The 22,129-nt window shown below is 37.3% G+C and overlaps 1 protein-coding gene across 1 annotated transcript in view; it reads left to right on the top strand.

The window, feature by feature from the left end:
• PTTG1IP2 (PTTG1IP family member 2) overlaps positions 1 to 22,129 on the top strand; it is a 35,139-nt gene that overhangs the window by 5,832 nt on the left and 7,178 nt on the right. Inside the window, exons 2-4 of the mRNA XM_082473908.1 lie at positions 6,192 to 6,368; positions 7,586 to 7,679; positions 10,695 to 12,582. Of these exons, the coding sequence (XP_082330034.1) occupies positions 6,192 to 6,368; positions 7,586 to 7,679; positions 10,695 to 10,863 (440 nt within the window). The 3' untranslated portion in view covers positions 10,864 to 12,582. The remainder of the gene's footprint in view (positions 1 to 6,191; positions 6,369 to 7,585; positions 7,680 to 10,694; positions 12,583 to 22,129) is intronic.

Raw genomic sequence — 22,129 nt, 5'->3', positions numbered from 1 at the left:
TATGTTATATATAATCAGAGTGATTTCTGTCACTCACAGACCCTTTCTGAGAAAGGTGTACTCATGGATACTATTCAGCAAAATGAATATAAACTAAGGGGAAATGTGGGATTCAAGAAAGAGTAGTAAGCAAAGAAACCAGTAAAACTTTTATAAATGATTGATTACAAGTCAATAGCAATTTAAATACATTAACAGTCTAATAATGATTGATAACCATTTAATAATAAATACAATTCCAGATGATTTCTACCTGGGGAGTGGTGTGGGAAGGGAAAGGAAGAAAGTTAAAGCATATTAGGGTCCTTATATAGGTAGAGAATGTAGATCCTGATTAAGCAATGATAGAAAGAAGAATATAAAATATATCTCTCAAAAATTTTTAAGGAAATAAATAAAATGTAAGGATGTAATATAGAGAATAGTAATATATGAAATCTTGTTATCTTCCCCCCAAATTTTTCTCTTAGCTGTTCATCAAAAATTTTTAATTCCAGATAAACTTTAGAATCAGCTTGTCTGATTCAGTTGTTCTATTTTTTTAAAATTATTAATTAATTCTTTTCAATGCCGATCAGAAAGAAAGTTTTTGTTTTGATATCTGGTATAATATATGTTGATGCCTGGCATCTCTAGGTATTTGAAATTCTGATCCCTCATGGAAGAAGAGAAGAGAAACAAGGATGGAATTTTATGGAATAACAACATTTTAGACATTGATAGAGGGAATGGAACCAGTCAGGAAACTCTAAAAGGAATGGCCAGAGATGTTCCAAGAGAACTAGGAGAGAATGATGCTGCAGAAATTATGAAAATGTAATCAAGAGGAAGGAAGTGACTAGAGAGAAAACAAATACACAAAAAAATTGGGTCTTTAAGAGAGTATAGGAAGAATCTGGTCCTGAGAATGCTGTGGAAATAGCTAATTCCTCTTTCTTCAGGAACAGAGTAAAAGAAGAAAAGAACCTATTGCTTCATGTAGCACATTGTCATGTAGGTCAGCTGTCCCTCATTGGTTCTTCAGTAACAGCAAGAAAGACTGTAAGAAAGATTGCTGGTTAGTTGTACAAATACTCAGTCTAAATCTCTGAGATGTACCCAGATTGGGTCATTCACTGACATGAAGTTCAGGCTAAAGAGAAGGGAATGAGGCCATGAGGGGCAAACAGATTTGGAAAACAATGGAAAGGTCAAGAAAAGTGAAGGTCTAAGTCATGTCAAAAGGCAAGCAAGAGAGGGAAGGAAAGAAGATTCTAGTCAGAGACTAGAATATTGGTATTTAAGATTTCATGGTTGCAGTCATTTGGAATGATGGCAAAATCCAAGTTTAGATCATGGAAATAATTTATTTAAAGTAAGATGAAGCATCAGAGTTTCTCTGGATGGTGGAATTTCAGCTGATTTTTATTTTTTTATGTATACTTATTTCTTATATTGAACATGTGTCACTTTTATAACTACATAAAGACAATCCTGTTTAAATTTTTGAAAAGTTGGAGACAGAGGCTCCGCACTACCCCTAACCCTCAAGTTCCAATCTGTAAATTGTGGAAGGAGGATTCTGATTGGCCTGACTTGCTCAGATTCCTTCTCCCTGGATCAATGAGTGTGGTGTGGGATTAGCCCAATTTGATTCAGGTACGTAGCTTTAGATGCCTGGTTGGGACCAGGGAGTTAGTGTAGGAGAGGAAAGTTATTTTTTAGAACTTACTTGGCTAATCAAAGTTGGATGATGCTATTTCATATTTTTCTGAGTAACAGGAGAAAGGAAGGAGTTAGGATTTAACTGGTATCAATGAGAAAGTGTCTAGACATATGAAAATAATAAAGGAAAATGCTCAGGGTATGGATACATTTGCCATGAAACAGGAATGACTTAATGAAACACATTTTATATAAAGTTGAGCAATAAATAGGCTTTGTATTTATATTTTTGTACTTAATTTTTTTGCAGCATGTACTGTATGGAAAAATTGTCAATTGTGCACAGAAAATAACAAAGTAAGTTAACTTTTATTTGAGGAAATTGTCTTGGGAATGTTATAAAGTCACACAGTTTACAGTTGTAGTCTAAAAGAGATGCCAAACTTTGTTTTACACAATTTTTTAATAGTAGGAATGACTAATGGTGGTTATTAAGAAGTATTCTGCATTTCAAACCGCTCCTTGAGAATCTAGAAATAAAGGAAAAATTTAGTGCAAACATGTACTTGCTTCTAGAAAATTATACTTCAAAAACAAAATAATTTTTTGTTTGAAAAAAATTATACTTCAATTTAAAAAAAAGAAAAGAAAAAACACACTCTTTAGTCTGGTTCAAAACCCATTACATTCTGAGAAAAGTTTACCTTTCCAAATAACTCCACAAAATTTCATGACGGCGGATTTCACTCCTGCCACAGTGGAAACCTGTTCTATATTCTACCATAGCTTCTGTGTCTAAAGCCCTCCCTTCCTGCACAGATTTTACCTTTTCTTCAAAGCTCAGACAAATTCTTCCTATTCTCTGAAAGAAATCTTATCCAATCAACTAGAAGTGAGTACTTTTGCTATGAACTCCTATTACATTTATTATCTGTTCCACTCCTTTTGAAATTCTAATATTCTTCCATTTAGAAACATTTGTTTTTCTATAGAGTGGAAATATTGTACCTGCCAGTTAAATTTTCAACCTCTAGAAAACAATGCTTTATATATCAATGTAACCTAACTTCCATTATATCTAGCATTTGCCCATAAATAATTAGTAAATGCTCTTTTTATCTTCTCTATGTCCACTACTTTAAAATCCCTCCTTGCACAATAACACTTATTTAATATTTTTGGCCAATATAAGTATTAAACCATTTGGTTTATACGATGTTAACAAACCATTAAACATTACTATGTACCTTCCCCCTTTCTGCATTTTTTCATTTTTTTTTTTTTTTTAAAGTTGGGCTTATCCTTTTTTATTTATTTATTTATTTATTTATTTATTTATTTATGGCTGTGTTGGGTCTTCGTTTCTGTGCGAGGGTTTTCTCTAGTTGCGGCAAGTGGGGGCCATTCCTCATCGCAGTGCGCGGGCCTCTCACTATCGCGGCCTCTCTTGTTGCGGAGCACAGGCTCCAGACGCGCAGGCTCAGTAATTGTGGCTCACGGGCCCAGTCGCTCCGCGGCATGTGGGATCTTCCCAGACCAGGGCTCGAACCCGTGTCCCCTGCATTGGCAGGCAGATTCTCAACCACTGCGCCACCAGGGAAGCCCTGCATTTTTTCATTGTAATGATATTAACCACCATGCTAAAGTCTGTTAGCTGACTTCTCACTTCTCAGTCTCTTAAGGGTCTGAGGTTGGCATGGCTTTGTATTTATATGGGTCATCTTCCTTAGCTACAAGAAAAAAATTCATGTAATTTGTCTTAAATTACGCGTTACTAATTTAGAGATGTTGAATATATTCTACTGTTCCTCTGGGTAATTTGAAGTTCTTCTCTTTGAAGACTTTTTAGCCTTAGTTAAGGAATTAGTCAGGGACTCTCTTGGCGGTCCAGTGGTTAAGACTTCACCTTCCAGTGCAGGGGGTGCAGGTTCGATCCTTGGGTGGGGAGCTAAGATCCCACACGCCTCCAGGCAAAAAAACCATAAAACAGAAGCAATATTGTAACAAATTCAATAAGGACTTTAAAAATGGTCCACATAAAAAAAAAAATCTTAAAAAAAGAAAAAAAGGAATTGGTCAAATCTTTTTGAGGTAACTGACAGACACCCAACTCAAACTACTTTATTAAAAAAGAGAATTTATTAACTCACAAAACTGGTAAGCCCAGGGTGGCCTTGACATCATGTACAGCTGAGTCTTAAAGGATGTTATTCCCATTTCCTCTCTCTCTTTTCATCTCCCAGCTCTGCCTCACTCTGGGTATTGACCTCATTTTCTTCTATGGCAAATGAACATTTTCCATATAGCTGGGGAAGAGGCAGGCTCCCAGCAGACCTCTCTCAATGCCTGTATACAATTCCACAGAAGATTCTGATTGACCCTATTTGGGTCTTATGTCCAGTCCAGCACTAGTTACTGGGCCAGAGGGATGGGCTACTCTGAGTGCCATTGCCTGGGTCAGGTGATTCCAGGAGGAGGAAAGTGGTGGAGCACAGCTGACTGATAGCTGCAGACCCACATAAAGGTGGGGAAGAGGTCCGAAAAGGTAAGAGGGTGTGGGTTACCAGAGGAAGAAGGATGGTGACACAATCTGGGCAGACAGAGAGTAAAAAAATAAACTACCTTAGGCTACTGTGTTTCACCCTTTGACCTTTCAGGAAGTACACATTCTGTTTTCTCCATCCCTACATTTAAAAAAATGCTCCTGTTAATTAATGCAACCAACCCTCAAGTAAAATTGTACTTACCCAGAGTCATTGTCAGTTATTGCCCCCCAGCTATAACTTTGGAATGTCAGAGAGATGTACGTGGTGTGCAGACGTTCTGTTGAGTTTCCCTGGCCAAGCAGTGAGTCATTGGTCACCAATCTGGCTGCCCCAGGCTTAACCTGCGAAGGAGCTCCCTTTTCCGTTGTTCTCTGAGCTCCTATCAGAGAGAGGCACAGGGAAGAATGTCTCTTCTGGGGACTGCACTGCTTTAGGAGCTCATGTGCTGTGAACCTGGTTATCGGGGCCAGGGAATCAGCTTAGCGCTAAGTGACCACAAGCTCCTCTCTGACAGGTTCAGGTTTTTTCTGGCAGTTCATCTCCCTTAAAACCCTGCTAGATGGCATGAACTTGATTCCTAAAAACTCTGAGATCTAATAAGCAGGGCCTGAAGTCTCTGGGCTGTAATCCTTGAATGTAGACTTTGACTTTGAAGTTCCAGTCTTTAAGCAGCAGTCTAAGAGGACAGGACCCATTTAGCCAAAATGGCTTCAATCTTAAATTTGCCTTCATTTGACCTTTGATCTTGGTTAACATGAAACAAAAGTTGGCCTGTGATATATCTCTTGCTCTCAGGCAGTGTCTAAGGGGTGACTTTTTACAATGGAATGTATATCCTGCTGGTCTCAGGATATACAGCAAGAAGTGATTGGGAGGGGTCTGGGATCAGTCTTATAGGATTGGTTACCAGCATAGAACCAAATTGATTACATTAGAACCTAAGCTTCCCTGTTTACTAGGTATATGACCTTGTGTGAGTCATTTGACTGCTCTGTGCCTTATTATCCTCCTCTATAAAGTGGATATAACAGTACCTAGCTTACAGGGTTGTCATGAGGATGAAATGAGTTAATATATATAAAGGGCTCAGAATGGTGCCTGTCACATGGTAGGCCCTATGTAAGTGACAGCCATTTTTACCACTCTGTCCTCATTTTTTTTTACTCTTCCAGATTCTAGTCTTATCTTCCATGGTGGTTGCCACCATTGTACCTTGCTTTTGCTTACTTCAGCAAGAGACTTAGAATTCAATTTTCCTACTTCCACATGATCATCTGGCCACCAGTGAGCAAAAAGGGGAAAGGGGGTAAAGCAAGGCTGGTTTACAGCACCACCAGGCCCACATGTAACAGAAGAGGAATCCCCAGAGGAAAGTGTGAATGCTGCAGACAAGGGGAATGGGAAAGAGTGTTAGAAAGAGAGAGGGGAAAAAACAAACAAACAGCAACAACGAAAAACACCCTATCTTCTGAAGTCATTATTACTACTTTGTGAAATAATGTCTTAGATTTAGTTCTCTAACTACAGAGCCTGAGAAAGGGATTCAGGTACATGTGATTTCTTGAGTGACTGCTGTTCAGCAAAATTCTATGAAGGAGTAAGGAACTCAGAGAAACTAAGGGACAAGAGCCAAGCAAAGATGTGATCTCAGCTAAAGCCTACACTTGGCCTGAACCATGGGCAGCCCTGGGGCAAAAAGTTACATAGCAGAGTTGTGCCTGCCTTGAGGCAAGGATGTCCATTGTTTGGAACCCCATATACCAGTCAACTCCTGACAGAGGTGGAAGTAACCTCATAGGCAAGATGGTCCCTATCCACGAGGACAATGCAAGAAGAATGGCAGCTTGAGCCGTTGGCAGTCAACACTCATTGCAGCTAGGTTTGTGTGCATGGGCCTGGTAAAGTGGATCTGGTAAAGCGGCAGACCACCAACAGCATCAACTACAAATAATAATAATAAAATAATGATGATGATGATGATGGCTGTTATATACTGAATACTTATTGAACTAGTACTAGAAACTTACTGGGATTGTGGTTATTATACTTGGACACTGCTTTTATTTTTTTCTTTCCAAATACAGTGTTTTTGGTGCAGTGAAGAAAGGGCTTGCAGAAAAATTTGTTTTCCATATTTCGGGTGTCATTTCAGTTCTATATTTTGGTTGAACTGTCGTGGTGAGTTGTCCTTATTTGAATTTTATGTACTTTTTACAATTGATTTGCAAACTAGTGATTTGCTACAATTGAAGAGTTATAAATTATTATATTTGCTTTATTAAAATATAGCAAGTTTGTTCATTGGTGTTTCCCCTGATACAGACTGATACTGATTGTTTCCAGGCAGTGTTGGTTCAAACTAGGTCAACATTCATTCTGATTTGTGGGTGGCTTACCATACCAATTGTTAAATACTTTAAATTTCATCTCTAAAGTACTCTGATGTACAATAACCATAACCCAGTAAAAGGAGGTTTGTGTTCTTAAGTTGTTTTAGGAACTCCAGGAGTTTCTTGTAAGCTAGTCCTGACGACATATTGAGCCCAATAGCATTATTAATAACTTATATTTCCTCAGCTAATGTGTTCAATACTGAGACTTGACATTCAGAACAATGACTCCCTGGGACTGAACTCATCTCAATCATCAAAGAATCTTTAATTTTATATCTGTAATGTTGTATTTTTGGTTTTTTTAAAAAATTGAAGTGAAAAAATGTAAATTTTGCTCACAAATCCATGTTTTCTTCAGGTACCATCAGGTAAATTTAAATCATAGTTGTAGCAAAGAACATATATATAGCAAGTGACACTTCATGTATTTAGTATGAATGGGGAACCCTAGTCTCCTACCTCATCTTCTTCCCTTCTAGTTTCATTTTACAGGTACACCAGGCTGATAAGTTAAATAGTATTGAGAGGGGATACAGTTTACAGGTGCGCTGGAAATCTGCTTTCCCAGCAAGCGTTGGCTGCCTTTTTGATAAAGAACTACTGAAACTCAAACAACAAACCAACCCCTGCTACCTACTATTTTATCTTCATAGAAACAGCAACCTGAGAGATCTATTCTTTCTGTTGAGATATTGCCTGGAATGAGTCTAGAGACAAAATAAAGGAAAAAATAAGCCTGTGGCCTAATAGTTTACCAATCTGGAGATAAAGAACATTAAATGTTACCTCTTTTTAGCAACCCAGATTATTTTCAAATGTTAGTGATTATTGCATTAAGAGTAGTTTTATTGGAGCATATGATGTATGTTATCATTTTTAATAATGACCTGTGAATTTGTATTTAAGAATCAGACTGCATGATATTAGGAATGATGAAACTATGAGAAATTATTAACCTTCTGTTAGCTTAAAATATATTTCTTTTCTTTTCATACATTTCAGTTGACATGTTTGGATTCCTGATGCTTCTACTCATTGCAATATTGATTATAGTGTTCATTTGTCAATGCCTCATCTATCAATATTACCTGCAGACGTATGTTCCTTTTATCCTTAATAAGAATGCACTTTAGGATACTATCATTGAAGGGAATGCTAAGCTAATAATCAGGAAATGTTTTACGTTTTTTATGTAATAAAAATAGTATATGCATCCATATGATAAAGGAAAAATTTTTCAAAAGGTACAGAAAATTGTAAAATAAAAAGGTTATTCCGGGACTTTCCTGGTGGTCCAGTGGTTAAGAACCCACCTTCCAATGCAGGGGACGCGGGTTCGATCCCTGGTTGGGGAACTAGGATCCCACATGCCACGGGGCAACTACGCCTGCGTGCCACAACTAGAGAGCCTGCGCCTGCGTGCTCTGGAGCCCACGTGCCACAACTAGAGAGCCCGCACGCCGCAACTACTCAGCCTGCGTGCCACAGCTAGAGAGAAGTCTGCATGCCGCAACAAAAGATCCCGCATGCTGCAGATCCCACGTGCCTCAACTAAGACCTGACACAGCCAAAAATAAATAAATAAATATTTAAAAAATAAACTCCTTACCTTATTAAAAAAAAAGTTTATTTTTCCCACTCCCCACTCCACCTCCGATAGCTCCTCTCCAAAAATAATCCTTTTAATATGATTCTATTTGTAGTTCTTTTTTTGGCTACCTCCATGTGTTTGAACAGTATGGTTTTATCTCCTTTTCATGATTTCTTAACTTTACATGTTATCTATCAACTCCCCATCATGAAAGCTGAAAAATTTGTCTTGCACTATCCATATTTTTTTGTTATTTTGCTGTTAGGGGATATTATTATTTTGCTATTTTTGAATTGTAACTATTGTTCATTACTAGCTCTTAAGATGCCTAATCTTTCTTCTGTTGGTTATCTTTTTGACTTTGAGTAATCCATTCAGTCCTCTGTTTCTCTATCCATCAATACTTCTCCCATTATTTAAGATAAGAAAATTTGGAACCCTGTGTTTCCTTCTACCTGTCCTTTTCTCTCTCTAGCTCCTAAATTCTGTAAGCTTTCGCACTCATTTGACCTTGTCAAGTGTATAATATTTACATTCTGTAACTATATTTATATCTTGAAATGCTTACTCTATAGTTTGAATCTAAAATGTCTTAAACTAGTAAAATAATAAAACATATTATGATTGTGTAAATACTGTTTAGGAAACAACTGAAGTGGAAATAGGAAAGGTAATTCTATGTCACTAACCTGCGTTGCTTGAAAGGGAATTACTTAGTATTAAGATCAGACAGAGTCTCTTTCCTTACTCTCCATTTCTCAAAGTCATGATACATTTCAGCTTGTTTCATGTTTACATTGTGACTTTCCTATACAGCTTTTGCATTTCCTAGAGTTTTAGTTACCTTCATTATTTCTTGTCAAGAAGGACACAGGACACCTGTATCTTTATTCCTATCACTGTGATTACTCATCTAGTATTTGGTAAAATATATTCATTGTCTTCTTATAGATATTCTTTTAAAAGTCCTGTGACTTCCTGTTATAATTTACAAAAATTAGTTTCTTTTCACTGCTCTACTGAGAAGAAATTTTTGGATCCCATATCTTCCTTTTTTTAGGATTCATTTTTTTCCCCTTTTGCTGGAGTATATTCTCAAGTAACTTTTTCAAAAGGAGTTCACAGAGGTATGGAAAATATTTTCATAGTCCATACACGTTGAGAAGTTTGTTTTTCTTCATTCTCCTTCAGGCCAACCCAGTATTATTTTCTTTCTTTAAATTGTACACCTTTTTCAAGAAGGAGCCAGAGGCAAGATAGAAAGATCCATAGATAAGGCAGAGGCACTTTAATAGGCCCATCTGTAAGTAAAATGTGCCTGTATGAAAAGATAAGTGTTGGCCAAATGTTCTGTTTGCTTACTTAAGACCACTTCTTTGTCTAGGACTTTGTATTTTTCTGGCTATGAGACCTTATATCCCTTTCTTATTAACATATAAAGATAAAAGAAAGGGTAAGATGGAAGATAATTCCTTATTCTTTACATCTTAGAAAAAATATATACCCAGAAGGAAGAACCAGTAAGGGTACATTACATATGTGGCAAGAGTCTGTGACAAACATGTTGTTTTATATATATATATATTCCGCCCCCCCCCAGGATCCTGGTCTCTTATAAGTGTCATCACTTTTTTGCATAGTGCTTATCAGTTAAGTGGCTAATTATTCCTAGAAGAGAATAGGGTCCTGAGCAAATATCCATCACTGAAGTTTCTGCAGTTTAGAAGGAAAACTCTGAAGCTTCTCTGCAAATATGGGCCAACAACTGCCCTCAGTTCTGGTTTAGCTCTGCTATTCATCTGCTATCTCTTCTTTTTTGATTTCTTCTAGAGATCTCCTAGACCTTGTTAATTCCATGAGCACTGCATTCTGTTAGAGGAATTTCTCTTATTAAGGACTTCTTGTACTTCATAATCCAAAGATGCTGCTTGGGTTCCAGAAACATCCATCTTTCATTAAAAAAAATGAATGACTAATGGGGCATCAAAAGATTGATTACTATATCTGATCTAATAGTCTTGTTATTTAGCAGATATGATTTTAAGTTAAAGCACTTTTTAAAGTTCCAAGTGTTAGAGAACACAAATGTTTAACCGCTCGTGTACTCACTGCCTCCTTTGGCTCTCATCTATTTTAGTAAACATTTACTGAGTATTTATTATGCCTTAAGTAGTGTGGTTGTCACTAGGGACATAATTATAACAAGAAATATAAATCCTTGCCTTTGTGGATCTTACATCCTACTAAGAGAAGGCACAGAGAAGTAAACAAGCAATTGTTAATTCTATTGTTAACTTATTGATATTTTAAATGATATTTCATTTATTTTAATTGTATTACTGTATTCTTAATCAAACACTTTAATTTTCCTGGTAGATAAATAAAAGGAGAACTTAATGTAATAAAGCAATGGTAATAAAAAGTTACATAAATGTAGTCTATCTAATAAGATAATTCCAATTATAACTTTATTCTGAAAATAAGCCTCACTAACTCTAAGTTTACCATCCTTTTGAACAGAACTCAAGTCTATATTGCTGGAAGACCACACACAATTTACATTCCTCGTGGGACTGCTCCTGGCAAGTATTATAATTTGTTTGATGACGTGCCCCAGACTCTTTCAGTAACTCACAGCTGGAAGTCTTCCCCTTACTTATCCCAGGCATCAAAATTAAAGTATGAGTAGGAAACACTGTTCTCGTTTCTAAAACACATCCTTATAACCTCAATAGCTAGTGTAGGATGGGTAAAAACCATAATATTGATAGAGAAGAGTTTAAAATTTCCAACCTAAATTGGATATTAATACCTTTCCCAGTTACCCCAACTCCCAATCCACAAAAGCAGCTCAACAAAAGTTTCACTTTGCTTTAAGGAATCCTTGAAGACTTTTCACAAATCAATTCATCCTACCTAGTTGACTGACCCTCTCTCCACTCTTTTCAGCTTGATTCTTTAAACCTTCCCGTACTTACAAGGCTCCTGCTTACCCAGAACTCAGATCTTAGCTCCCTTCAGCTCAACATGCACAGCTCTGGGCGGGTCCTCACACTCCTCTGCCCAGGCCTAGATCCTGGGACCCCAACTGAAGTCAGAACCATAGCCCCCTTGTTCACCTGGGTAATTGAACCATAAAGTATCGACTGTTGAAAGGGTACCGCAAGGTCCTTTATAATTTCCATTAAAAATAACATCAGGGGACATCCATATTATTGTGCTGCTCTGGGACTCTGGGACATGATACTAAATCTGAATGAGAAGCAGGGTAAACCTTGTAGGGGCAAGGATGAACTGTCAAGCATGTACATACTCCATTGCTAACTTCTAGATCTTGTTACGTAGAAATTGTTTTGATGGTAACAGGATCACGAACTGTTTCAAAAAGTTATTTGAGGAGAGGAGCTGAAGTACAGGGTGACTGCTGCTTCCTAGGATTGAAATCACACCAGAGGGCTGCAGAGGACGATGCGGCATTTCAACTTGTCTCCCTCCATGTTCAGTTCCACAGCAAACTGAACCAGGAGAAATGCTTTGAAAAGAGCACAGGGTTGGATATTTATTCATTTCAGATAGAAACCGTTATCTATTCACAGATTGAGAACAGTTAGTTACACTAGATTCATTGTAGGGAATAAAATGTAATCAAATTCAGAAAGCAGGATTATTTTCCACCCAGGAGAAAAAAATCTCAAGCCCAAGGGATAGCCTATATTAAAAGGTTGAATAAAGGAAACAAGATTCTTCAAAAGGAATTGAAAATGTGGAAAGTGGAAGCATGGTGTCATAGACTTACAGATTGGGAGGTTACTGATACCCTAACTGCATGTGGTAGTCTTATGCGTGTTTATTCGAGACACAGAATAAACAGACTTCTGACTTGTGGAAGAAGAAAATATGGAACCTGAAAAACGTCATACACTATGCACATTTGACCACGATGCCTCTCACCCACAGAGTTATTTTCCTGGAGTGATAGTAATATCGCCCCTCTTGGTCCTTGGTCCAAAGTTCTCTAGAAAATGAATTCAGAAGATGACTTGAAGGGATTAGGGATTCATTGAGCATCCACAGGTTTTCTGTCAGCAAAGACAACTAGTCTTGTGGTCACCAGCAAATGTTTGGCCTTTTCCTCTTTGTTAAACTCATGCCCAAGTTGATAATACCTTAAGTCATTTGAGCCCTAAATATTAAAATAGCAGTAATATTGCAGTATCAGAATAGAAATCGTATGATTATTTCTAAATATTTTATGTTTAGCATTTTAAAAAAATTAGGCAAGTCATCACTGACTTTTCTTAGAAAGACTATGAAAAGGTAAACTGTTTCTCTCTTCTTATAGTATATAATGAATAGATAACTGAAAAGCTAGATCATCTAGAGAGAGAAGAAGGAAGTTTCTTCAATGGTAAGCTTTCAAATTATATTGCATGAATTTTCTGCATGACTTCCCTCCCTCCTATTATGTAACTTTTCAGAAATGTAATCAGAATCATTAAGAAAGTAAGTGGAAATAAATCTGTAAAATGTAAACTGATATTCCATGCCTGACACATGTAATAGGCAGCAGAAAATGGATCTATAATAACTCCTCAGTCAGGCTGCCTTAGTTGAAATCTGGGCTTCATTTACTAAGTATGTCACATTGGACAACTAACTTAACCTGTCTGTGTCTCAGTTTACTCATTTGTTAATATTCACCAGTAATAGTGAATAAATCAGTGGGTAGCTCTGAGGGACAAAATGAAATTTTATGGGCAAAATTTTTAGAATTTCCCTGACACTCAGTAAGTTCTTAATAAATGTTAATCGTTACTGCTGGAGTACAGAATCTCAGCCCTTGGAGGCATATGAAGGTCACCCTGCCCAACCCCTCCTCCAGTGCTAGGACCCTCTTGCCCGTATCTCTGGCATGTTTGATGGTGAACAGCTGGAGACTGTCACTTGTATGAAAACAATGACTAATTTGGCTTTGTGTATGTGTGTGCGCGTGTGTATATGAATGTTGTGTGCACGCCCAGGTGCTTGACTTTCAACAGGGTAAACACACAGGCATACTTTAATTGCCACTTCCTACATCCACCTACACAGAAAGGAAGACCCTAGCTAGAGGCATGCTCCATAATTGTATGGCTCCTGAAGTTGTCAGTGCCGGTGAATAAGGAAGGAAGGGAAGGAGAATGCAGGTAACTCCCAGAAGCCTGCAGGCCCCCTAGAGGCCAGAATGATCTCCAGGAGAGAAATTAGAGTTTAAAAGATCAGTGACACTAGGATGACCATCTATCATCCAAACTGGGACCATTTTGAGAGTAAAAGGGGGTACTATTAATAATTATTCTGGGAGAAAAGTTATAAACCAGGAGTATCTTGCGCAAATGAGAACATGTAATCACACTGGTTGACACCCACTGTTGTGAGGGAAATGTGTGCATTTATTTGCTGTTGGAGGGATTGGGTATCTATACAAACTTTTAAAAAGGCAATCTGACAGTGTCTATTAAAACATTTTTTGGGTACTCTTTGACCTGGTAATTCTGTTATTAGAGATTTTCTCCCCTTATGAGTCACCAAAATTACGTGTATTAGTTGAATCAGATGAATTTCTAGATTTGTCCATTTGTGACATACAATTTCATACAGTTCAAACTAATAAAATTGTCAGGAGTTGATTTATGTGTTGTGGGACCTGAAGCTTATGAAATTTTGAGACCCTCGTAAAAATTGTTTTTAAATCTTCTTTTTGTTAATTTTACAAAAATGTTTGACTCTGATAACACATGTTCCCAGAGCCTTAAAAGGCCTAGGGCAAATGAGGGCTCCTAAAGCTTAAGCTATACCACACACACACATATTTTATTAAATATTTTAAAAATAGGACACACACATCACACACATTCTTGTCTAGACTTGAATAAGAATGGAACTCTCATACATTTGGGGGTATAAATTAGTACAAGAATTCTAAAAATTAGTTTGCTAATATGAATCAAGAGCATGAACCTTTTTTTACTCTTTAAATCCCAATAATGTCACTTTTAGGAATTTATCCTATGAAAATAATCTGAAATAGTTTCATTTTTAACATGTAGCTCTATGATCCGTTAGGAATTAAGCATGATATATGGTGTGAGATTCAGTTCCAATTTTATGTATTTCCAAATGGCTATCAAGCACAATTTAAAAGCCCATCTTTACACCAGTGATGAGATGGAATTTTTTTCATAAATTAAATATACTCAAATACACATTTGAGTATATTTTTATTCTATTCACTGCCATTGGTTTGTCTGGCTAATCATTCCCTAACACCATAATTAATTATGGAGGATATATAAATTATTTTAATATCTGGAAGGGATATTAAACTTCTCCCCACCTCACATTACTCTTCTTGTTTCCATTTTTTCTTAATTTTAAGTTCAAGCATAATAAAGATGAGTTGTTTTTTCTAACTTGTGCCAATGCTGGAAATTTCAGAAAGTTAAACATTTGTTCTCTGGAAAAGATAGTCATTCTAGAACTTCAGAGGTTCTCCATGTACAGTAATTCATGAATTTACAGTGATTTCCTCTTGATTTGTTGCAACTTGGTTGTCCTCCCCTCCCCGTCCTGCCTTTCTTCCTCTTCCTCTTTCTCTTTCTCTTTTTCTTCTTTCTGTCTTTTCTTTTCCCTTACTTCCTTCATCTCTTCCTTCCAGAGCAGACTTACCAAAGAAGGACTTGATGATATTAGTACTTTTTTTAAAAAAAATTTATGTCTTCTCATGCTGCCTTGCTGTCCAACTTTTGTACCAGAGCATTTCATTTTGAATAAAATGCTACTGCAGGGGGAAAGTGTTGCAGAAGAGCTTTTACTATACAGTTGACCATATAATAATCATAGAAAGACTTTCAAATGCATAATGGAAAAGTTATAATTTTTAATGCTTTTTAGTTACATATTCTGTTAAAAATAAAACAGTGAAACATTTTTTAAAAATAGACCTGATACTCCAGCCCAAAACTGTCTTCTATAAAGCAATATTTTGAAATCTTAGAATAAGACATAAAAATATACTAGGACAAATTATAGAACCTAGTTTTCTATTCTTGTTCATATCTAATCAGTAAATTTAGAGAAAAGGAAGTGAACTCTACTGAGAGTTTTGACCCAGGATTGTGAGGAAACAGGACTGTGAGGAGAGAGGAATAAAGAGCCAGAAAGACTGGTATTCAGAGAAGGCTTTGTTTGAGTGATGAGAATAGAATGAGAGAAAGAGTATTTGAAGGGAGAACTATCTTAAATTGGGAAGTGGGCTCCAAGGCAGAGCTTTGCCTGCAAGAATTTATTGGAGAATGCTCTTAGGAATAACACATATAAGAGAGAGAGACAGAAGCAAACTTGGGCAGGGGGAATAATTGAATTGTCATATAGTCACAACAGAGCCCTCAGTAAATTTAATGGAGAGTTCTGGAACCTAGATGGCCTCCCTAATTGAGGCAAAGGGGCCCAAACCTCCATATCAACTATCATTAGATGTGGGATGCTCTCCAAAAGGAGACTTAACTTTGAGTGCGGCAGCTCCCTTTGAGGGCAATTATCAAAGAGAGCCTGGCAGCTGGAGGAATGAGTGCCTTCTTCTGGAAAGGGAAGTCCAGGCATCTGCCACAGCAGCTGTCATTCATTTGGGGGAATATTGAGAATAGTGATGCTAGGAAGATAGGATTTGAAATGTTCTCCTACTCGTTAAGTGCACACTCCTCCCTCTCCACTTTAGCATTTTCTTTACAACGGAAGTGAATATTAACATTTCTTTCAATTATATCTTTCCACTGTTGTTGAAATCATTATTATTATTATTATTATTATTATTATTATTATTATTATTATTATTAGATTGACCCTATGCAGAGATTGGGCCATATGTGACCGGCTTTATTTCTGGGTTAAATAAATTTTGGAAAAGAATTAATTGTGATGGTGACCAAGAAGGGAAAAATATGCAAACAGAAGATGGTAGATTTACTAAGAAAAGAAGGTAATTGAAATATGGTTGTCTTGGAGAAGTAGAGAAAAGCAGATCTAATGGGACAGAGAGTGGTGAAGTAGAAGGTTGTCGCCGGAGAATAAAACTTCTCCTAGAACACTAGGAGATGGAACAGTTTCGGTCAGGAATTGGCAAACTTTCTTATAAAGGGCCAGATAGTAAATGTTTTAGGCTTTTGGGGTCTTCTGGTCTACTCAACTTTACTGTTGTGTAAAATCAGCCATAGACAATACATAATCGAATGTATGTGACTGTGTTCCAATAAAATTTTATTTACAGAAACATGAGAGGGCCAGATTTGGTTTGGGAGCCATAGTTTGTGGAACTCTGGTTTAGATGATGAAAAAGACCATTGAATGGCTAACTGGTGTTTGCCTAGCTTGTTACACTGACTTGTAACAAATGTGTTTAAAGATTCCAAATAAAATAGCCAAAAGATGATACAAAGGGAAGCTAGAATAAAGTAACCATTATGTAACTAATAATCCCATCACTTTTGTCACATGGTTGATCACAGTATGCACAACCTTTCACTATTTTTTTCATCCTTCACATTTATATTCTTACTTCTAAATACTGAGTTTTTTGAGATGGAAGCAACAATTAATCCAGCCAACATCCTGATAAATCCAAAGGGGTTTTGACAAACACATCATAAAAAGTAACTAATCTCATAAGAAATGTAGCAGTAATCCAAAAGGAATAGATAAGACTTCTGAAATATACATGTGACAGAGGTCTTTCCACTTAATTTGTGTGGAAATTGGTGTGGATTCTTGACAAATCTTTTACCCTCTATCCTTTATTATGCAGCTGTCCAATAAAAACACCTTTGATACTTTTCCAGAGTTTTGAAATCTACATGACAAATTTTAAACTTCTTTGAAAAGGATGTTCATTGCCTTTTTGGAGTAAGGCAGTATTTTCCACATCCAAGTTGCTGCCTGGCCAAATCCACAAACAGGGATGTTATTAAGGAAAGTCTTCATTGGACTGTAGGTGAGATGAGATGACCCTAATCCTCACGACCAATAGAAATTTACTCCAAAATTTCATTTACCCTTACAAATTGGGTGCCCAAATAATAAAAAGGGAGAATTAAAGAGACGCCTTTATGTTGCTTGTGTTTTTTGGTAAACATACGCTGTTGAGTTATCTATTGAGCATGCCAGAGCCTAATGAGAAAATTTGTGACTGAAAATCGTGGAGACAGACTTAACCTTCTGTTTCCTCCTGGTAGAGGAGAGCAAACAGTTAAAAGGCTGAGGGTGAGTGGCAGAATGACAATAGCTTTGTTAACCTGACTCTGTAGATTAGATGATCATTGCCTGAAATGCCAGCTTCTGGTTGGCTGTAAGAAAATGCCTTTTTCTCATTTCACTCACCAGTTTCTCCCTCCATTTAAATGGTAATTACACATTTATAATGCATTGCAAGTATGTCCAGTTTTACTCAGAATCCTCTGGGAGCTCTAGAAACTAGTGCTTTCATAATGAGGGATACTCTTTTGGAGTTATTTCTTTGCTTGGGAAGATCTTGTTTCTATTAATTTTTTTCTACTTTCACTTGTCCTTTTTTTTTGTTTCCCTCAAAACCAATAGGATTTTTCCAATCAAATAGTGAGCCCTGGCAAAATTGAATAATGATATTCAAGTCATGTAACTTTAAATAATATCTTTATTTTAAGTATCTTTTAATTACCTTGGTAGTTGCTGCATATTAATTTGGTATTATTGTTTTCCCAAAAAATAAATCAGACTACTTTCCAGTAAAATCACCCCCCCCCCATTTTTCCCTTTTCAAAATTATCTTCTTATATTTTTGAAAAATCTAATGGTTAGGGACTTCCCTGATGGCGCAGTGGTTAAGAATCCGCCTGCCAATGCAGGGGACACGGGTTTGAGCCCTGGTCCAGGAAGATCCCACATGCTGTGGAGCAACTAAACCCGTGCACCACAACTACTGAGCCTGCGCTCTAGGGCCCGCAACCCACAACTACTGAGCCTGCGTGCCACAACTACTGAAGCCTGTGCGCCTAGAGCCCATGCTCTGCAGCAAGAGAAGCCACTGCAATGAGAAGCCCGCACACCACAACAAAGAGTAGCCCCCGCTCACCGCAACTAGAGAAAGCCCGTGCGCAGCAATGAAGACCCAACGCAGCCAAAAATAAAATATAAATTTAAAAAAATCTATGGTTAACTCTGATCCTGCATTTTTCCTTTTTCCCCCTCTTCTCTCTGTGCTTGGTATTTAGTTCAAGATTCATTTTGGTATTCAAATCAGTGCCTACTTGTTTCATTAGGTTTAGTATTTTATCTTGACCTTCCAAAAAACTTGAATGCAATAGAAATACCAGGCAAAACCTAATGATCTGGTGAAATTAATAATGACAAGTACTAAATATGAACCTCTCAATATATTCCTGACCTAGTACTTATTTAAGCAATCATTTTATATCAATAACTTTTATTCTTCTGATATCACGATTATTTTTATGTAAACCTCCATCAAATTCTTTGGGGAACAAGCATTTTTTGCCAAGTTATTTATAATAGGTAGGATTAATAGTTATACAAAGATAAACGTTGATAAAATATAATGTAGGAATAACTTTTTTTTAATAAGTGTATATAGTGATGGTTTCTGTCAAAACGGTGTCTAAATGAAATAGAACCATATAAATGAGACCCTGTGAGTAATTTTTAAAAATTAGTGAAGGCAATAACATTTTTCTCAAGGGACTCCTCCTAAAATGTGGCAAGTGCTTTTTGGGAGATGGGGGAGTTCTGTGGTCAGGTTTATAAGATGCATCTGGAATTTACTCACTGTAAGATCTCAGGTAAATTGCTTAATATCTCTGAGCCTTGATTTCCTCATGCATATAGGAATAATAATAACCACTTTGCAAGGAAGTTGAGGAAAAATGTAGGAAAAGCTCTTGGAATATAATATACAGTCAATAAGTGGTAGCTCCTGGGCAAGGGAAGGAGCCAGGCAAGATAACTACAATGAAGTAGGAGTCTAGTCCCTGAACCAGCAAGATCCTAGGTTCTAATCTCTGCCCACCACTTTTGAACTGTTTAATGCTAAGCAAATTATTTATATACTAAGTCACCCCATATGAAAGGGAAACAACAATACTATAAAAGTTGTGTGAGAAGTAATTTTTACAGTGCTTGGCATATAGTAGGTACTCAATAAATGGTTCTATTATTGCCTGTTATGTCACTGTAGGTCTGTAGGTACTATGGGAACATATAGAGGAACCTTACAGGTTACCTTTAGGCACTTAAAATCTTTCAAGGAAGAGGCCTTGAGATAAATATGTTTAGGTAGTACAAAATATAGTATAGTAAGTTCCACAACAGGGGTCCATAGGTGCCTAAGTGTTGAGTTAAAGTCTAGATAACTCATATTCATAGGGGTCAAGTAAGACTTCATGGAAGCAATCATGTCAGCTCAGCTGAATTTGAAGAGTGGTCAGAATTATCAACAGACAGAGATTAACGCTGTTAAGGGAGGGAGTTTGGGAGAAAGGAAGCAGAAGGAGCAATGAAAGTCATGAAGGTGAAAAAGCGCAGTTATACATGAGTAAAATAGTAAATAAATTCTACTATTTCTTTAAAGTATAAGGAACAGGGAAGGTGCAGGATTAATGGCTGATACTTACTGGGCACTCATGTGCCTGGCACTGTTCTAAGGGCTTTAATTCATTGAATCCTCACAACAGTCCCATGAGAAAAGTCTTAGTACTTCATAGATAAGGGAATAGAGCCCTTATAGTGCCTATATGTGAAATAGAAAATGATGTCCTTTCTTCTGAGCCTGTAGCAGCCCTGTGCTGAGACACAGCTTGGTGAGTGGTGCATGGGCTACACTTCTACCCCCGCTCACCCCTCGCCCTCAGCCAGATGCTTCACTCAGGACCCCTCAGCCTACACTAATGCGTGCAGCAGTCCTACTTAGTGTCTTAAAGCTGGGCAATCTGGGTCCAGGGTCTGAGCTTTTAATCATGATGCTATGTGATGAGAAAGGTACCTGGTCCTTATTTGTGGGTAATCTTGAAATCCCCACTTAGGAATTTGAGCTTTATTTTAAAAGTAAAAGGAGACATTGACTTTATTTTGAAGAAACGTAGAGGCACTTCTTAGCAAAGGTGAGGAATAACAATCATTTATTTGTAAGGAAATATATCTCGATGATATTATTGGGGTGGGGACAGGGAAATGGGATGGGTGGATGATTTAGAGAGGGGAGATTCAGGCAGGAAGACCAAGTTAGGAGAGTGCCAGTCATTCGAGTGGGCACAGGTGAAAGCCCGAATGCGAATGGTGGCATGAAATTGGGAGGAGACTTGAATGACATTTTAGATTAGAATTCACAGACCCTCTTGATCATTTAGAAGTAGAGTGTCAAAAGGAGGAGCTGAAGGAGATTTCAAGGCTTCCAACTTGGGTAATTGGAAGACAATGATGCTGTTAATATAACGAAGGAAAACAGGAGGAAGGGCAAGGACATTTTGGTGAGAAGGATAAAGTTTTCATGTTGAATTTGTGGTAATGGCAAGACATGCATGTAGAAACTCCAACCAAGAGTTAGGACTGTGGGTGTGGAGCTGGGGAAATTTGAGCTGAAGAACTAAATGAAGAAAGAGTCTACATGAATCCATGGGTGTGGGTGAGAGCAATTGTGGAGTGTGTCAAGAGAACAGAAGGACAAGAAAGGATCCTTCAGGATAGCCTTAATCTAGAGTGTGGAAAGAAGTTATGGTGTCACCCAAGAAGATGGAGCAGTGCCCCAGAGTAATCAAGTCAGAATAGAGCAGAGCTAAGATATAGGACAAGGGTGGTCAGGAACACCAAATGTGTGGCACAGGCAAAGTTGCTCATACACATAATCTATTTTGTAAACTGCAGCAATGCCTTTAAACAATTAGGATGTTTCAGGATACTAAGGAGCACTTTGGTGCATATTAGGTACTGTAGCTTTCTACAGTGCATTTTCTATCCTATGAGAGTGTCATGTGCAATAAATGATTTATCTTACAGGACAGAGGTTGCCTGGAGCATCATGTAGAGAAGAAATCTGAGTAATGCCGAGGCTCAGTGGGAAAGAACATTAGAATCTATTAGCAATATTGACCCTCTGTGGTGGGAGTGGGGAATACTGTGTCAAAGCTGGTCTTTTCTGGATTAGATGCTTCCTAAGGTATTGTTAAAGCTCTAAGTTTCTGTGATCATCAGAGCCTAGTTTATCATACACATCAACCTTTTTAAAAAAGGCAAATGACTCCTCATGATTTTGTAGCACAATTTTCCAATGAGGCTTGCAAAATGAGACTGAATGTCAGGTACTCTAGAGTGAATGAATGAAGAAAAATTATGTGCATTCAATAGGGTAAATAAGGGAGAGTCACCACACAACTTCAACTCAGCTGGTTCCTAATAAAAGGCTTAGGGGTGTGTGTGTGTGTGTGTGTGTGTGTGTGTGTATTCAGTTGTTTGGGACTTCAGATAAATGTTCTAATGGGAGTATGGTGGTAATATGTGAAGGAATTGAAAGTAATTGCTTTTTACAGAAAGAGGAAAAAAGTTATTTAAATTTCTCCAGTCAAGAACTTTGATTATAGAAAGCCACAGGCGGGGAACATAAAAAGCCAATGCTGAGCTGGATTATTCACTGAGGAGAATTCATAGTAACCACATTAATAAAGTTTTAGATGAGACTCTTCACTGTTGTATGTAAATAACTATTACAGAGAAGCTTTTATTTTCTAAGTATTCATTATCATAGAAATTTACTGTTCTTAGTCTGGAAAAAGTTGTCCTGAAACACTTTTGGAAAATGCCATTGTAATGTAAATACCTATTGGAATTAATTTTAGAAACAATTTTGCTTTGCAGAATCCTAGAGCTGTAGCTCTCTGTAT

This window comes from Balaenoptera physalus (assembly GCF_965194825.1).
Source record: "Balaenoptera physalus genome assembly, chromosome: 8".
Taxonomy (NCBI): Eukaryota; Metazoa; Chordata; class Mammalia; order Artiodactyla; family Balaenopteridae; genus Balaenoptera; species Balaenoptera physalus.
Note: the sequence above shows the minus strand (reverse complement) of the source record. Positions and strands in the feature narration are given on the sequence as shown.